Genomic DNA, 15,598 nt, shown 5'->3' with positions numbered 1-15,598 from the left:
AGAACGTCCAATTTGAGAAATAATTTGTAGGCAGAGTGCGAGATAGAAGAATGGTTCATTTACAAATAGCAGAGTGTATACAAAAACAGAAAGGTGTGTTAATATTAGAAAGAAAAGTGTAAAGATTAATAGCAAAAGTCATCGAGTCCCCCACCTTGATGTGTTCCTGAAAACGAGTGAAAGCTGTATATGTTAAACGAGCGAAGATGCAGGTGCAATGGGAGATACCAAAAGTGTGTGCGTGCCAGTGACGGATAAAATAAGTAGTAGCAGGGCCCTTTGTGGTGTATGAACACGGGCACACTTTTTGGCGAGCTCCCCTTCTTTGGGATCATGGCTGGGTTTGTGATATAGTCGGCCATGGAGCAGCAACATCAATAGTAGAAACAGCAATAGCAGGAACAGCATCAGCAACAGCATCAGCAACACCACCAGAAATAACACCAGAAGTAACACCAGAAGTAACACCAGAAGTAACACCAGAAGTAGCACCAGAAGTAACACCAGAAGTAACACCAGAAGTAACACCAGAAGTAACACCAGAAGTAACACCAGAAGTAACACCAGAAACATCCTTGACAAATTTGAATGGCATGGTTTAAGTTTGGTCGACACTGGATAGCACACACTATGATAAATATGTTAAGTATAATAAATATGATAAATATTAGTGGTGATAGCGGTCGTAGTAATGGTGGTGGTGGTAGTGGTGGTAGTGGTGGTAGTGGTGGTAGTAGTAGTAGTAGTGGTGGTGGTAGTAGTAGTAGTGGTGGTAGTGGTGGTAATAGTAGTAGTAGTAGTGGTGGTGGTGGTAGTAGTAGTGGTGGTGGTGGTGGTAGTAGTAGTAGTAGTGGTAGTAATACTATTACTTCACGAGCAAACAATGATTTAATGTAACATAAACAAATCCCGAAAACGAAAGTAGATTCCGCAAGCTCTACTTCTGCACCATCTGAAACAACTTGCACGGTGACTTATACAACTCAACCTGTGATTATATGATCCCGCTGTGCCTTGTTGATACTCCTAGTGCATATGCGTCCTCGACATTTTTCGTTCCCCGTACAAGATCATACGACAAAGGCGCCATTTTGTCGCAGGATCTGCCAAGTTCAGAATAAATGTGTGAGTCAGCAGATACACTAGTGCAATGTTGTGGTAGGCTATGGGAAACGGTAGCAGAGGTCAGTGGGCTCCCCCTGCTTTGGGATCATGGTTGGGTTTGTGATATAGTCATCCGTGAAGCAGCAACAGAGGTAACATCAGAAAAAGCAGCAGGAATAGCAGTAGGGATATCAGTAGAAATAGCAGTAGAAATAGCAGTAGAAATAGCAGTAGAAATAGCAGTAGAAATAGCAGTAGAAATAGCAGTAGGAATAGCAATAGAAATAGCAGTAGGAATAGCAGGAATAGCAGGAATAGCAGTAGGAATATCAGCCACACGGGTTTGCTTTTCATTTTTTGTCTGCAATTAGCACCAGTGATTAGGTTGAAGATGAATGGGTAGAAGATGGGCTAAGAAAGAGCTCGACTCCTTCAGATTGATTCAGAGCTTGAGGGTCTCAGATCGCAGCAAAACATTTCGGCCAACTTTCTCTGAATAAAGGATTTTTCTTTTCTAGGACGTTGATATATGCGATCAAAGTCCTTCATCTTCAATGGACCTTCCACCAGGTTCAAATGAAAATTGAAAAGATTGTAAATCCAAAGAGCATACTTCTCAGACAATTTGCGCCTACTCTGACCTAATCGAGAGACCCCGCTTGGACTGTCTTTAAACCAATCATCAATATAATACCAAACTCTATGGTCCCCATCATCTGCATATGCAGCACATATTACAAACTTGAAGCCGTATCTTTCTTTGGCAGCTAGAAAAGATACGTCTTCTAAAAAGCGATAATTATCCCACCAATCCCAAGCCTCATTTTCTGGGAACTTCCGAGTTTCTGTGAGCCTGAAATTGTTGGGATGGCGACGTGATATAGCAGATTCCTTGCCATTCCGGGAAAACTTGTATTCCAATAAAAACTCTGTCCTATAGTCGAGATTGCGTGTTACAACGAAGTATTTGGTTTTCGTCTTTAACTGCATCTCGACTAATTGAAGGACAGGTATAAGTAGCGACTCATACTCGTCCTCGCCAAGTATTTCAGGGAGCCACCTGATCACATTTTCAAATTCTCTCTTTGTGACCCGGTGTACAATAAACTTCCTATCACCCGATTTGTAATTTCCATTCTCAAGTTTTGTGAGTCCTTGAGAAATGGACTGTACGTATTCGGAATCCGAGAAGCCCATTGAAGCTCTGATTTCCTGACACAGTCGAGGACAGTATGACTCTACGTTTGCTACAAACTTTCCGTATGTGAAAGGTTTGCAGCTGTTGTTGTTGTTGTTGTTGTTGTTGTTGTTGTTGAGGTTGTTGTTGTTGTTGTTGTTGTTGTTGTTGTTGTTGTTGTTGTTGTTGTTGTTGTTGTTGTTGTTGTTGTTGTTGTTGTTGTTGTTGTTGTTGTTGTTGTTGTTGTTGTTGTTGTTGTTGTTGTTGAGGTTGTTGAGGTTGTTGTTGTTGTTGTTGTTGTTGTTGTTGTTGTTGTTGTTGTTGTTGTTGTTGTTGTTGTTGTTGTTGTTGTTGTTGTTGTTGTTGTTGTTGTTGTTGTTGTTGTTGTTGAGGTTGTTGTTGAGGTTGTTGTTGTTGTTGAGGTTGTTGTTGAGGTTGTTGTTGAGGTTGTTGTTGTTGTTGTTGTTGTTGTTGTTGTTATTCATCTTCTTCTTCTTCTTTCTGTTGGGATGCAACGCACGAATGCCGGCAACCATCCCCTTAGCCAAAAGAACCCTTTCAGCTAACTCCTTCTCCTCTCTCCTCTCTTTAAACCATCCAAATGGTCTAAACAGGGGGAATTGTCTCCTCACCAGCTTCTTTTCCTCCACGTCTTCAGCGCCTAAATCTACCTCGTAGAAGGTTTCCGACCCTGTAGCCGGTGAAGGAACCGATACTGGTGAGCCTGATGTCTCCCCTGGAATTGGATACCGAACATTGCGTTCGGCTGGTTCTGCCTCCTTTGACTTGGAGGCGGTGTTAAAAAGCTTCTTAAAAATTTTCATTTTAGAATTTGATTAAGTAAACTAACAGGTAAAGTCTGACTTGTTTAAAACGTAGTGAGACTTTGGTTGTGGGTTTACTTCTGGCGAAAGAAGAAGGAAAAGAAAAAGAAAAAGGAAAAGAAGAAGAAGAAAAGGGCAAAAAAAGGTTTGAGGTCACAAGGGTTTTGTTTGTGGATATTTATACTTCACCAAGTAGCCCTCTCGCCACGCCTTGTGGTTGGAGACTAACAAGTAAATTGTGTTATGCCATATACATTGTGGTTGCAAAACCCGCGAGGAAGTGAGGGGAACAGAAGGGCGTGTGCAATTGTATACGCTACCAAATGCTTCATAACAAAAAACCAAATGGGTGCTGCCAAATGGGGTGTGGCCAATAGTGTGTGACCAATAGTGTGTGGCTGTAGCAGAAAACGGACGACTAGAGTGAATGAATTGTATGTTTGGATGCATGTTGGCTCAACACAATCTACAACCTTATACATCCTGCAATGCATTCTATCTCCACAAACAATTCTCGACGGATTGCCGTCAAGCTTGCAACGAGTCGAGAATTGTTTGTGTGTGTTGATTATTCCCCTGAGTTTGGTGCGAATTTACGGGAAAACTTTTTTCTGCTGAAGTTTGAGGACAATTGTGGGCTCAGCTGCCCACTGTAGTGTTTTTTGTAAAGTTTTTTGTAAAGTTCTTTGTAAAGTTTTTTGTAAAGTTTTTTGTAAAGTACACACGCACCCGCGCGCGTCCATCTTACGTGTATATTACGTGTATCTTAGGTTGACTCGTTCACAGCAGCTCACGTGCGCGTATACATACACATACTCCAACCCGAGATACTCTAGTTTGCAATGACAGCGATTGCGCGAAATATACAGAACGTCCAATTTGAGAAATAATTTGTAGGCAGAGTGCGAGATAGAAGAATGGTTCATTTACAAATAGCAGAGTGTATACAAAAACAGAAAGGTGTGTTAATATTAGAAAGAAAAGTGTAAAGATTAATAGCAAAAGTCATCGAGTCCCCCACCTTGATGTGTTCCTGAAAACGAGTGAAAGCTGTATATGTTAAACGAGCGAAGATGCAGGTGCAATGGGAGATACCAAAAGTGTGTGCGTGCCAGTGACGGATAAAATAAGTAGTAGCAGGGCCCTTTGTGGTGTATGAACACGGGCACACTTTTTGGCGAGCTCCCCTTCTTTGGGATCATGGCTGGGTTTGTGATATAGTCGGCCATGGAGCAGCAACATCAATAGTAGAAACAGCAATAGCAGGAACAGCATCAGCAACAGCATCAGCAACACCACCAGAAATAACACCAGAAATAACACCAGAAGTAACACCAGAAGTAGCACCAGAAGTAACACCAGAAGTAACACCAGAAGTAACACCAGAAGTAACACCAGAAGTAACACCAGAAACATCCTTGACAAATTTGAATGGCATGGTTTAAGTTTGGTCGACACTGGATAGCACACACTATGATAAATATGTTAAGTATAATAAATATGATAAATATTAGTGGTGATAGCGGTCGTAGTAATGGTGGTGGTGGTAGTGGTGGTAGTGGTGGTAGTGGTGGTAGTAGTAGTAGTAGTGGTGGTGGTAGTAGTAGTAGTGGTGGTAGTGGTGGTAATAGTAGTAGTAGTAGTGGTGGTGGTGGTAGTAGTAGTAGTGGTGGTGGTGGTAGTAGTAGTAGTAGTGGTAGTAATACTATTACTTCACGAGCAAACAATGATTTAATGTAACATAAACAAATCCCGAAAACGAAAGTAGATTCCGCAAGCTCTACTTCTGCACCATCTGAAACAACTTGCACGGTGACTTATACAACTCAACCTGTGATTATATGATCCCGCTGTGCCTTGTTGATACTCCTAGTGCATATGCGTCCTCGACATTTTTCGTTCCCCGTACAAGATCATACGACAAAGGCGCCATTTTGTCGCAGGATCTGCCAAGTTCAGAATAAATGTGTGAGTCAGCAGATACACTAGTGCAATGTTGTGGTAGGCTATGGGAAACGGTAGCAGAGGTCAGTGGGCTCCCCCTGCTTTGGGATCATGGTTGGGTTTGTGATATAGTCATCCGTGAAGCAGCAACAGAGGTAACATCAGAAAAAGCAGCAGGAATAGCAGTAGGGATATCAGTAGAAATAGCAGTAGAAATAGCAGTAGAAATAGCAGTAGAAATAGCAGTAGAAATAGCAGTAGAAATAGCAGTAGGAATAGCAATAGAAATAGCAGTAGGAATAGCAGGAATAGCAGGAATAGCAGTAGGAATATCAGCCACACGGGTTTGCTTTTCATTTTTTGTCTGCAATTAGCACCAGTGATTAGGTTGAAGATGAATGGGTAGAAGATGGGCTAAGAAAGAGCTCGACTCCTTCAGATTGATTCAGAGCTTGAGGGTCTCAGATCGCAGCAAAACATTTCGGCCAACTTTCTCTGAATAAAGGATTTTTCTTTTCTAGGACGTTGATATATGCGATCAAAGTCCTTCATCTTCAATGGACCTTCCACCAGGTTCAAATGAAAATTGAAAAGATTGTAAATCCAAAGAGCATACTTCTCAGACAATTTGCGCCTACTCTGACCTAATCGAGAGACCCCGCTTGGACTGTCTTTAAACCAATCATCAATATAATACCAAACTCTATGGTCCCCATCATCTGCATATGCAGCACATATTACAAACTTGAAGCCGTATCTTTCTTTGGCAGCTAGAAAAGATACGTCTTCTAAAAAGCGATAATTATCCCACCAATCCCAAGCCTCATTTTCTGGGAACTTCCGAGTTTCTGTGAGCCTGAAATTGTTGGGATGGCGACGTGATATAGCAGATTCCTTGCCATTCCGGGAAAACTTGTATTCCAATAAAAACTCTGTCCTATAGTCGAGATTGCGTGTTACAACGAAGTATTTGGTTTTCGTCTTTAACTGCATCTCGACTAATTGAAGGACAGGTATAAGTAGCGACTCATACTCGTCCTCGCCAAGTATTTCAGGGAGCCACCTGATCACATTTTCAAATTCTCTCTTTGTGACCCGGTGTACAATAAACTTCCTATCACCCGATTTGTAATTTCCATTCTCAAGTTTTGTGAGTCCTTGAGAAATGGACTGTACGTATTCGGAATCCGAGAAGCCCATTGAAGCTCTGATTTCCTGACACAGTCGAGGACAGTATGACTCTACGTTTGCTACAAACTTTCCGTATGTGAAAGGTTTGCAGCTGTTGTTGTTGTTGTTGTTGTTGTTGTTGTTGTTGAGGTTGTTGTTGTTGTTGTTGTTGTTGTTGTTGTTGTTGTTGTTGTTGTTGTTGTTGTTGTTGTTGTTGTTGTTGTTGTTGTTGTTGTTGTTGTTGTTGTTGTTGTTGTTGTTGTTGTTGAGGTTGTTGAGGTTGTTGTTGTTGTTGTTGTTGTTGTTGTTGAGGTTGTTGAGGTTGTTGTTGTTGTTGTTGTTGTTGTTGTTGTTGTTGTTGTTGTTGTTGTTGTTGTTGAGGTTGTTGTTGTTGTTGTTGTTGTTGTTGTTGTTATTCATCTTCTTCTTCTTCTTTCTGTTGGGATGCAACGCACGAATGCCGGCAACCATCCCCTTAGCCAAAAGAACCCTTTCAGCTAACTCCTTCTCCTCTCTCCTCTCTTTAAACCATCCAAATGGTCTAAACAGGGGGAATTGTCTCCTCACCAGCTTCTTTTCCTCCACGTCTTCAGCGCCTAAATCTACCTCGTAGAAGGTTTCCGACCCTGTAGCCGGTGAAGGAACCGATACTGGTGAGCCTGATGTCTCCCCTGGAATTGGATACCGAACATTGCGTTCGGCTGGTTCTGCCTCCTTTGACTTGGAGGCGGTGTTAAAAAGCTTCTTAAAAATTTTCATTTTAGAATTTGATTAAGTAAACTAACAGGTAAAGTCTGACTTGTTTAAAACGTAGTGAGACTTTGGTTGTGGGTTTACTTCTGGCGAAAGAAGAAGGAAAAGAAAAAGAAAAAGGAAAAGAAGAAGAAGAAAAGGGCAAAAAAAGGTTTGAGGTCACAAGGGTTTTGTTTGTGGATATTTATACTTCACCAAGTAGCCCTCTCGCCACGCCTTGTGGTTGGAGACTAACAAGTAAATTGTGTTATGCCATATACATTGTGGTTGCAAAACCCGCGAGGAAGTGAGGGGAACAGAAGGGCGTGTGCAATTGTATACGCTACCAAATGCTTCATAACAAAAAACCAAATGGGTGCTGCCAAATGGGGTGTGGCCAATAGTGTGTGACCAATAGTGTGTGGCTGTAGCAGAAAACGGACGACTAGAGTGAATGAATTGTATGTTTGGATGCATGTTGGCTCAACACAATCTACAACCTTATACATCCTGCAATGCATTCTATCTCCACAAACAATTCTCGACGGATTGCCGTCAAGCTTGCAACGAGTCGAGAATTGTTTGTGTGTGTTGATTATTCCCCTGAGTTTGGTGCGAATTTACGGGAAAACTTTTTTCTGCTGAAGTTTGAGGACAATTGTGGGCTCAGCTGCCCACTGTAGTGTTTTTTGTAAAGTTTTTTGTAAAGTTCTTTGTAAAGTTTTTTGTAAAGTTTTTTGTAAAGTACACACGCACCCGCGCGCGTCCATCTTACGTGTATATTACGTGTATCTTAGGTTGACTCGTTCACAGCAGCTCACGTGCGCGTATACATACACATACTCCAACCCGAGATACTCTAGTTTGCAATGACAGCGATTGCGCGAAATATACAGAACGTCCAATTTGAGAAATAATTTGTAGGCAGAGTGCGAGATAGAAGAATGGTTCATTTACAAATAGCAGAGTGTATACAAAAACAGAAAGGTGTGTTAATATTAGAAAGAAAAGTGTAAAGATTAATAGCAAAAGTCATCGAGTCCCCCACCTTGATGTGTTCCTGAAAACGAGTGAAAGCTGTATATGTTAAACGAGCGAAGATGCAGGTGCAATGGGAGATACCAAAAGTGTGTGCGTGCCAGTGACGGATAAAATAAGTAGTAGCAGGGCCCTTTGTGGTGTATGAACACGGGCACACTTTTTGGCGAGCTCCCCTTCTTTGGGATCATGGCTGGGTTTGTGATATAGTCGGCCATGGAGCAGCAACATCAATAGTAGAAACAGCAATAGCAGGAACAGCATCAGCAACAGCATCAGCAACACCACCAGAAATAACACCAGAAATAACACCAGAAGTAACACCAGAAGTAGCACCAGAAGTAACACCAGAAGTAACACCAGAAGTAACACCAGAAGTAACACCAGAAGTAACACCAGAAACATCCTTGACAAATTTGAATGGCATGGTTTAAGTTTGGTCGACACTGGATAGCACACACTATGATAAATATGTTAAGTATAATAAATATGATAAATATTAGTGGTGATAGCGGTCGTAGTAATGGTGGTGGTGGTAGTGGTGGTAGTGGTGGTAGTGGTGGTAGTAGTAGTAGTAGTGGTGGTGGTAGTAGTAGTAGTGGTGGTAGTGGTGGTAATAGTAGTAGTAGTAGTGGTGGTGGTGGTAGTAGTAGTAGTGGTGGTGGTGGTAGTAGTAGTAGTAGTGGTAGTAATACTATTACTTCACGAGCAAACAATGATTTAATGTAACATAAACAAATCCCGAAAACGAAAGTAGATTCCGCAAGCTCTACTTCTGCACCATCTGAAACAACTTGCACGGTGACTTATACAACTCAACCTGTGATTATATGATCCCGCTGTGCCTTGTTGATACTCCTAGTGCATATGCGTCCTCGACATTTTTCGTTCCCCGTACAAGATCATACGACAAAGGCGCCATTTTGTCGCAGGATCTGCCAAGTTCAGAATAAATGTGTGAGTCAGCAGATACACTAGTGCAATGTTGTGGTAGGCTATGGGAAACGGTAGCAGAGGTCAGTGGGCTCCCCCTGCTTTGGGATCATGGTTGGGTTTGTGATATAGTCATCCGTGAAGCAGCAACAGAGGTAACATCAGAAAAAGCAGCAGGAATAGCAGTAGGGATATCAGTAGAAATAGCAGTAGAAATAGCAGTAGAAATAGCAGTAGAAATAGCAGTAGAAATAGCAGTAGAAATAGCAGTAGGAATAGCAATAGAAATAGCAGTAGGAATAGCAGGAATAGCAGGAATAGCAGTAGGAATATCAGCCACACGGGTTTGCTTTTCATTTTTTGTCTGCAATTAGCACCAGTGATTAGGTTGAAGATGAATGGGTAGAAGATGGGCTAAGAAAGAGCTCGACTCCTTCAGATTGATTCAGAGCTTGAGGGTCTCAGATCGCAGCAAAACATTTCGGCCAACTTTCTCTGAATAAAGGATTTTTCTTTTCTAGGACGTTGATATATGCGATCAAAGTCCTTCATCTTCAATGGACCTTCCACCAGGTTCAAATGAAAATTGAAAAGATTGTAAATCCAAAGAGCATACTTCTCAGACAATTTGCGCCTACTCTGACCTAATCGAGAGACCCCGCTTGGACTGTCTTTAAACCAATCATCAATATAATACCAAACTCTATGGTCCCCATCATCTGCATATGCAGCACATATTACAAACTTGAAGCCGTATCTTTCTTTGGCAGCTAGAAAAGATACGTCTTCTAAAAAGCGATAATTATCCCACCAATCCCAAGCCTCATTTTCTGGGAACTTCCGAGTTTCTGTGAGCCTGAAATTGTTGGGATGGCGACGTGATATAGCAGATTCCTTGCCATTCCGGGAAAACTTGTATTCCAATAAAAACTCTGTCCTATAGTCGAGATTGCGTGTTACAACGAAGTATTTGGTTTTCGTCTTTAACTGCATCTCGACTAATTGAAGGACAGGTATAAGTAGCGACTCATACTCGTCCTCGCCAAGTATTTCAGGGAGCCACCTGATCACATTTTCAAATTCTCTCTTTGTGACCCGGTGTACAATAAACTTCCTATCACCCGATTTGTAATTTCCATTCTCAAGTTTTGTGAGTCCTTGAGAAATGGACTGTACGTATTCGGAATCCGAGAAGCCCATTGAAGCTCTGATTTCCTGACACAGTCGAGGACAGTATGACTCTACGTTTGCTACAAACTTTCCGTATGTGAAAGGTTTGCAGCTGTTGTTGTTGTTGTTGTTGTTGTTGTTGTTGTTGTTGTTGTTGTTGTTGTTGTTGTTGTTGTTGTTGTTGTTGTTGTTGTTGTTGTTGTTGTTGTTGTTGTTGTTGTTGTTGTTGTTGTTGTTGAGGTTGTTGTTGTTGTTGTTGTTGTTGTTGTTGTTGTTGTTGTTGTTGAGGTTGTTGAGGTTGTTGTTGAGGTTGTTGAGGTTGTTGTTGTTGTTGTTGTTGTTGTTGTTGTTGTTGTTGTTGTTGTTGTTGTTGTTGTTGTTGTTGTTGTTGTTGTTGTTGTTGTTGTTGTTGTTGTTGAGGTTGTTGTTGAGGTTGTTGTTGAGGTTGTTGTTGTTGTTGAGGTTGTTGTTGAGGTTGTTGTTGAGGTTGTTGTTGTTGTTGTTGTTGTTGTTGTTGTTATTCATCTTCTTCTTCTTCTTTCTGTTGGGATGCAACGCACGAATGCCGGCAACCATCCCCTTAGCCAAAAGAACCCTTTCAGCTAACTCCTTCTCCTCTCTCCTCTCTTTAAACCATCCAAATGGTCTAAACAGGGGGAATTGTCTCCTCACCAGCTTCTTTTCCTCCACGTCTTCAGCGCCTAAATCTACCTCGTAGAAGGTTTCCGACCCTGTAGCCGGTGAAGGAACCGATACTGGTGAGCCTGATGTCTCCCCTGGAATTGGATACCGAACATTGCGTTCGGCTGGTTCTGCCTCCTTTGACTTGGAGGCGGTGTTAAAAAGCTTCTTAAAAATTTTCATTTTAGAATTTGATTAAGTAAACTAACAGGTAAAGTCTGACTTGTTTAAAACGTAGTGAGACTTTGGTTGTGGGTTTACTTCTGGCGAAAGAAGAAGGAAAAGAAAAAGAAAAAGGAAAAGAAGAAGAAGAAAAGGGCAAAAAAAGGTTTGAGGTCACAAGGGTTTTGTTTGTGGATATTTATACTTCACCAAGTAGCCCTCTCGCCACGCCTTGTGGTTGGAGACTAACAAGTAAATTGTGTTATGCCATATACATTGTGGTTGCAAAACCCGCGAGGAAGTGAGGGGAACAGAAGGGCGTGTGCAATTGTATACGCTACCAAATGCTTCATAACAAAAAACCAAATGGGTGCTGCCAAATGGGGTGTGGCCAATAGTGTGTGACCAATAGTGTGTGGCTGTAGCAGAAAACGGACGACTAGAGTGAATGAATTGTATGTTTGGATGCATGTTGGCTCAACACAATCTACAACCTTATACATCCTGCAATGCATTCTATCTCCACAAACAATTCTCGACGGATTGCCGTCAAGCTTGCAACGAGTCGAGAATTGTTTGTGTGTGTTGATTATTCCCCTGAGTTTGGTGCGAATTTACGGGAAAACTTTTTTCTGCTGAAGTTTGAGGACAATTGTGGGCTCAGCTGCCCACTGTAGTGTTTTTTGTAAAGTTTTTTGTAAAGTTCTTTGTAAAGTTTTTTGTAAAGTTTTTTGTAAAGTACACACGCACCCGCGCGCGTCCATCTTACGTGTATATTACGTGTATCTTAGGTTGACTCGTTCACAGCAGCTCACGTGCGCGTATACATACACATACTCCAACCCGAGATACTCTAGTTTGCAATGACAGCGATTGCGCGAAATATACAGAACGTCCAATTTGAGAAATAATTTGTAGGCAGAGTGCGAGATAGAAGAATGGTTCATTTACAAATAGCAGAGTGTATACAAAAACAGAAAGGTGTGTTAATATTAGAAAGAAAAGTGTAAAGATTAATAGCAAAAGTCATCGAGTCCCCCACCTTGATGTGTTCCTGAAAACGAGTGAAAGCTGTATATGTTAAACGAGCGAAGATGCAGGTGCAATGGGAGATACCAAAAGTGTGTGCGTGCCAGTGACGGATAAAATAAGTAGTAGCAGGGCCCTTTGTGGTGTATGAACACGGGCACACTTTTTGGCGAGCTCCCCTTCTTTGGGATCATGGCTGGGTTTGTGATATAGTCGGCCATGGAGCAGCAACATCAATAGTAGAAACAGCAATAGCAGGAACAGCATCAGCAACAGCATCAGCAACACCACCAGAAATAACACCAGAAGTAACACCAGAAGTAACACCAGAAGTAACACCAGAAGTAGCACCAGAAGTAACACCAGAAGTAACACCAGAAGTAACACCAGAAGTAACACCAGAAGTAACACCAGAAGTAACACCAGAAACATCCTTGACAAATTTGAATGGCATGGTTTAAGTTTGGTCGACACTGGATAGCACACACTATGATAAATATGTTAAGTATAATAAATATGATAAATATTAGTGGTGATAGCGGTCGTAGTAATGGTGGTGGTGGTAGTGGTGGTAGTGGTGGTAGTGGTGGTAGTAGTAGTAGTAGTGGTGGTGGTAGTAGTAGTAGTGGTGGTAGTGGTGGTAATAGTAGTAGTAGTAGTGGTGGTGGTGGTAGTAGTAGTGGTGGTGGTGGTGGTAGTAGTAGTAGTAGTGGTAGTAATACTATTACTTCACGAGCAAACAATGATTTAATGTAACATAAACAAATCCCGAAAACGAAAGTAGATTCCGCAAGCTCTACTTCTGCACCATCTGAAACAACTTGCACGGTGACTTATACAACTCAACCTGTGATTATATGATCCCGCTGTGCCTTGTTGATACTCCTAGTGCATATGCGTCCTCGACATTTTTCGTTCCCCGTACAAGATCATACGACAAAGGCGCCATTTTGTCGCAGGATCTGCCAAGTTCAGAATAAATGTGTGAGTCAGCAGATACACTAGTGCAATGTTGTGGTAGGCTATGGGAAACGGTAGCAGAGGTCAGTGGGCTCCCCCTGCTTTGGGATCATGGTTGGGTTTGTGATATAGTCATCCGTGAAGCAGCAACAGAGGTAACATCAGAAAAAGCAGCAGGAATAGCAGTAGGGATATCAGTAGAAATAGCAGTAGAAATAGCAGTAGAAATAGCAGTAGAAATAGCAGTAGAAATAGCAGTAGAAATAGCAGTAGGAATAGCAATAGAAATAGCAGTAGGAATAGCAGGAATAGCAGGAATAGCAGTAGGAATATCAGCCACACGGGTTTGCTTTTCATTTTTTGTCTGCAATTAGCACCAGTGATTAGGTTGAAGATGAATGGGTAGAAGATGGGCTAAGAAAGAGCTCGACTCCTTCAGATTGATTCAGAGCTTGAGGGTCTCAGATCGCAGCAAAACATTTCGGCCAACTTTCTCTGAATAAAGGATTTTTCTTTTCTAGGACGTTGATATATGCGATCAAAGTCCTTCATCTTCAATGGACCTTCCACCAGGTTCAAATGAAAATTGAAAAGATTGTAAATCCAAAGAGCATACTTCTCAGACAATTTGCGCCTACTCTGACCTAATCGAGAGACCCCGCTTGGACTGTCTTTAAACCAATCATCAATATAATACCAAACTCTATGGTCCCCATCATCTGCATATGCAGCACATATTACAAACTTGAAGCCGTATCTTTCTTTGGCAGCTAGAAAAGATACGTCTTCTAAAAAGCGATAATTATCCCACCAATCCCAAGCCTCATTTTCTGGGAACTTCCGAGTTTCTGTGAGCCTGAAATTGTTGGGATGGCGACGTGATATAGCAGATTCCTTGCCATTCCGGGAAAACTTGTATTCCAATAAAAACTCTGTCCTATAGTCGAGATTGCGTGTTACAACGAAGTATTTGGTTTTCGTCTTTAACTGCATCTCGACTAATTGAAGGACAGGTATAAGTAGCGACTCATACTCGTCCTCGCCAAGTATTTCAGGGAGCCACCTGATCACATTTTCAAATTCTCTCTTTGTGACCCGGTGTACAATAAACTTCCTATCACCCGATTTGTAATTTCCATTCTCAAGTTTTGTGAGTCCTTGAGAAATGGACTGTACGTATTCGGAATCCGAGAAGCCCATTGAAGCTCTGATTTCCTGACACAGTCGAGGACAGTATGACTCTACGTTTGCTACAAACTTTCCGTATGTGAAAGGTTTGCAGCTGTTGTTGTTGTTGTTGTTGTTGTTGTTGTTGTTGAGGTTGTTGTTGTTGTTGTTGTTGTTGTTGTTGTTGTTGTTGTTGTTGTTGTTGTTGTTGTTGTTGTTGTTGTTGTTGTTGTTGTTGTTGTTGTTGTTGTTGTTGTTGTTGTTGTTGTTGAGGTTGTTGAGGTTGTTGTTGTTGTTGTTGTTGTTGTTGTTGTTGTTGTTGTTGTTGTTGTTGTTGTTGTTGTTGTTGTTGTTGTTGTTGTTGTTGTTGTTGTTGTTGTTGTTGTTGTTGAGGTTGTTGTTGAGGTTGTTGTTGTTGTTGAGGTTGTTGTTGAGGTTGTTGTTGAGGTTGTTGTTGTTGTTGTTGTTGTTGTTGTTGTTATTCATCTTCTTCTTCTTCTTTCTGTTGGGATGCAACGCACGAATGCCGGCAACCATCCCCTTAGCCAAAAGAACCCTTTCAGCTAACTCCTTCTCCTCTCTCCTCTCTTTAAACCATCCAAATGGTCTAAACAGGGGGAATTGTCTCCTCACCAGCTTCTTTTCCTCCACGTCTTCAGCGCCTAAATCTACCTCGTAGAAGGTTTCCGACCCTGTAGCCGGTGAAGGAACCGATACTGGTGAGCCTGATGTCTCCCCTGGAATTGGATACCGAACATTGCGTTCGGCTGGTTCTGCCTCCTTTGACTTGGAGGCGGTGTTAAAAAGCTTCTTAAAAATTTTCATTTTAGAATTTGATTAAGTAAACTAACAGGTAAAGTCTGACTTGTTTAAAACGTAGTGAGACTTTGGTTGTGGGTTTACTTCTGGCGAAAGAAGAAGGAAAAGAAAAAGAAAAAGGAAAAGAAGAAGAAGAAAAGGGCAAAAAAAGGTTTGAGGTCACAAGGGTTTTGTTTGTGGATATTTATACTTCACCAAGTAGCCCTCTCGCCACGCCTTGTGGTTGGAGACTAACAAGTAAATTGTGTTATGCCATATACATTGTGGTTGCAAAACCCGCGAGGAAGTGAGGGGAACAGAAGGGCGTGTGCAATTGTATACGCTACCAAATGCTTCATAACAAAAAACCAAATGGGTGCTGCCAAATGGGGTGTGGCCAATAGTGTGTGACCAATAGTGTGTGGCTGTAGCAGAAAACGGACGACTAGAGTGAATGAATTGTATGTTTGGATGCATGTTGGCTCAACACAATCTACAACCTTATACATCCTGCAATGCATTCTATCTCCACAAACAATTCTCGACGGATTGCCGTCAAGCTTGCAACGAGTCGAGAATTGTTTGTGTGTGTTGATTATTCCCCTGAGTTTGGTGCGAATTTACGGGAAAACTTTTTTCTGCTGAAGTTTGAGGACAATTGTGGGCTCAGCTGCCCACTGTAGTGTTTTTTGTAAAGTTTTTTGTAAAG

At 41.7% G+C, this 15,598-nt stretch overlaps 6 protein-coding genes across 6 annotated transcripts; all 6 read right to left on the bottom strand. All coding sequences in view use genetic code 12, as the record gives it.

Annotated features, from left to right (window-relative positions):
- Nucleotides 1-331: 331 nt before the first annotated feature.
- Nucleotides 332-595, bottom strand: PVL30_002130 (uncharacterized protein; the record flags this gene model as incomplete). The annotated part of the gene is made up of 1 exon (XM_061119284.1): nucleotides 332-595. One exon carries the CDS (start codon nucleotides 593-595, stop codon nucleotides 332-334), a length of 264 nt encoding a protein of 87 aa, XP_060975267.1.
- Nucleotides 596-1,536: 941 nt separating this feature from the next.
- On the bottom strand, nucleotides 1,537-3,105 carry PVL30_002129 (uncharacterized protein; the record flags this gene model as incomplete). Its single annotated transcript, XM_061119283.1, has 3 exons — nucleotides 1,537-2,308; nucleotides 2,356-2,383; nucleotides 2,802-3,105. 3 exons carry the CDS (start codon nucleotides 3,103-3,105, stop codon nucleotides 1,537-1,539), a joined length of 1,104 nt encoding a protein of 367 aa, XP_060975266.1.
- A 2,379-nt stretch (nucleotides 3,106-5,484) lies between these two features.
- On the bottom strand, nucleotides 5,485-6,978 carry PVL30_002128 (uncharacterized protein; the record flags this gene model as incomplete). Its single annotated transcript, XM_061119282.1, has 3 exons — nucleotides 5,485-6,256; nucleotides 6,304-6,331; nucleotides 6,675-6,978. The coding sequence occupies 3 exons, from the start codon at nucleotides 6,976-6,978 to the stop codon at nucleotides 5,485-5,487; spliced, it is 1,104 nt and encodes a 367-aa protein (XP_060975265.1).
- Nucleotides 6,979-9,357: 2,379 nt separating this feature from the next.
- PVL30_002127 (uncharacterized protein) lies at nucleotides 9,358-10,956 on the bottom strand (the record flags this gene model as incomplete). The annotated part of the gene is made up of 3 exons (XM_061119281.1): nucleotides 9,358-10,129; nucleotides 10,177-10,204; nucleotides 10,653-10,956. 3 exons carry the CDS (start codon nucleotides 10,954-10,956, stop codon nucleotides 9,358-9,360), a joined length of 1,104 nt encoding a protein of 367 aa, XP_060975264.1.
- Nucleotides 10,957-12,154: 1,198 nt separating this feature from the next.
- On the bottom strand, nucleotides 12,155-12,418 carry PVL30_002126 (uncharacterized protein; the record flags this gene model as incomplete). The annotated part of the gene is made up of 1 exon (XM_061119280.1): nucleotides 12,155-12,418. One exon carries the CDS (start codon nucleotides 12,416-12,418, stop codon nucleotides 12,155-12,157), a length of 264 nt encoding a protein of 87 aa, XP_060975263.1.
- Nucleotides 12,419-13,359: 941 nt separating this feature from the next.
- PVL30_002125 (uncharacterized protein) lies at nucleotides 13,360-14,916 on the bottom strand (the record flags this gene model as incomplete). Its single annotated transcript, XM_061119279.1, has 3 exons — nucleotides 13,360-14,131; nucleotides 14,179-14,206; nucleotides 14,613-14,916. 3 exons carry the CDS (start codon nucleotides 14,914-14,916, stop codon nucleotides 13,360-13,362), a joined length of 1,104 nt encoding a protein of 367 aa, XP_060975262.1.
- Between the last annotated feature and the right edge of the window lie 682 nt (nucleotides 14,917-15,598).

This window comes from Lodderomyces elongisporus, chromosome 2, assembly GCF_030384665.1.
Source record: "Lodderomyces elongisporus chromosome 2, complete sequence".
NCBI lineage: Eukaryota > Fungi > Ascomycota > Pichiomycetes > Serinales > Debaryomycetaceae > Lodderomyces > Lodderomyces elongisporus.
The sequence above is the reverse complement of the archived record's forward strand: the minus strand, read 5'-3'. Positions and strand labels throughout refer to the sequence as shown.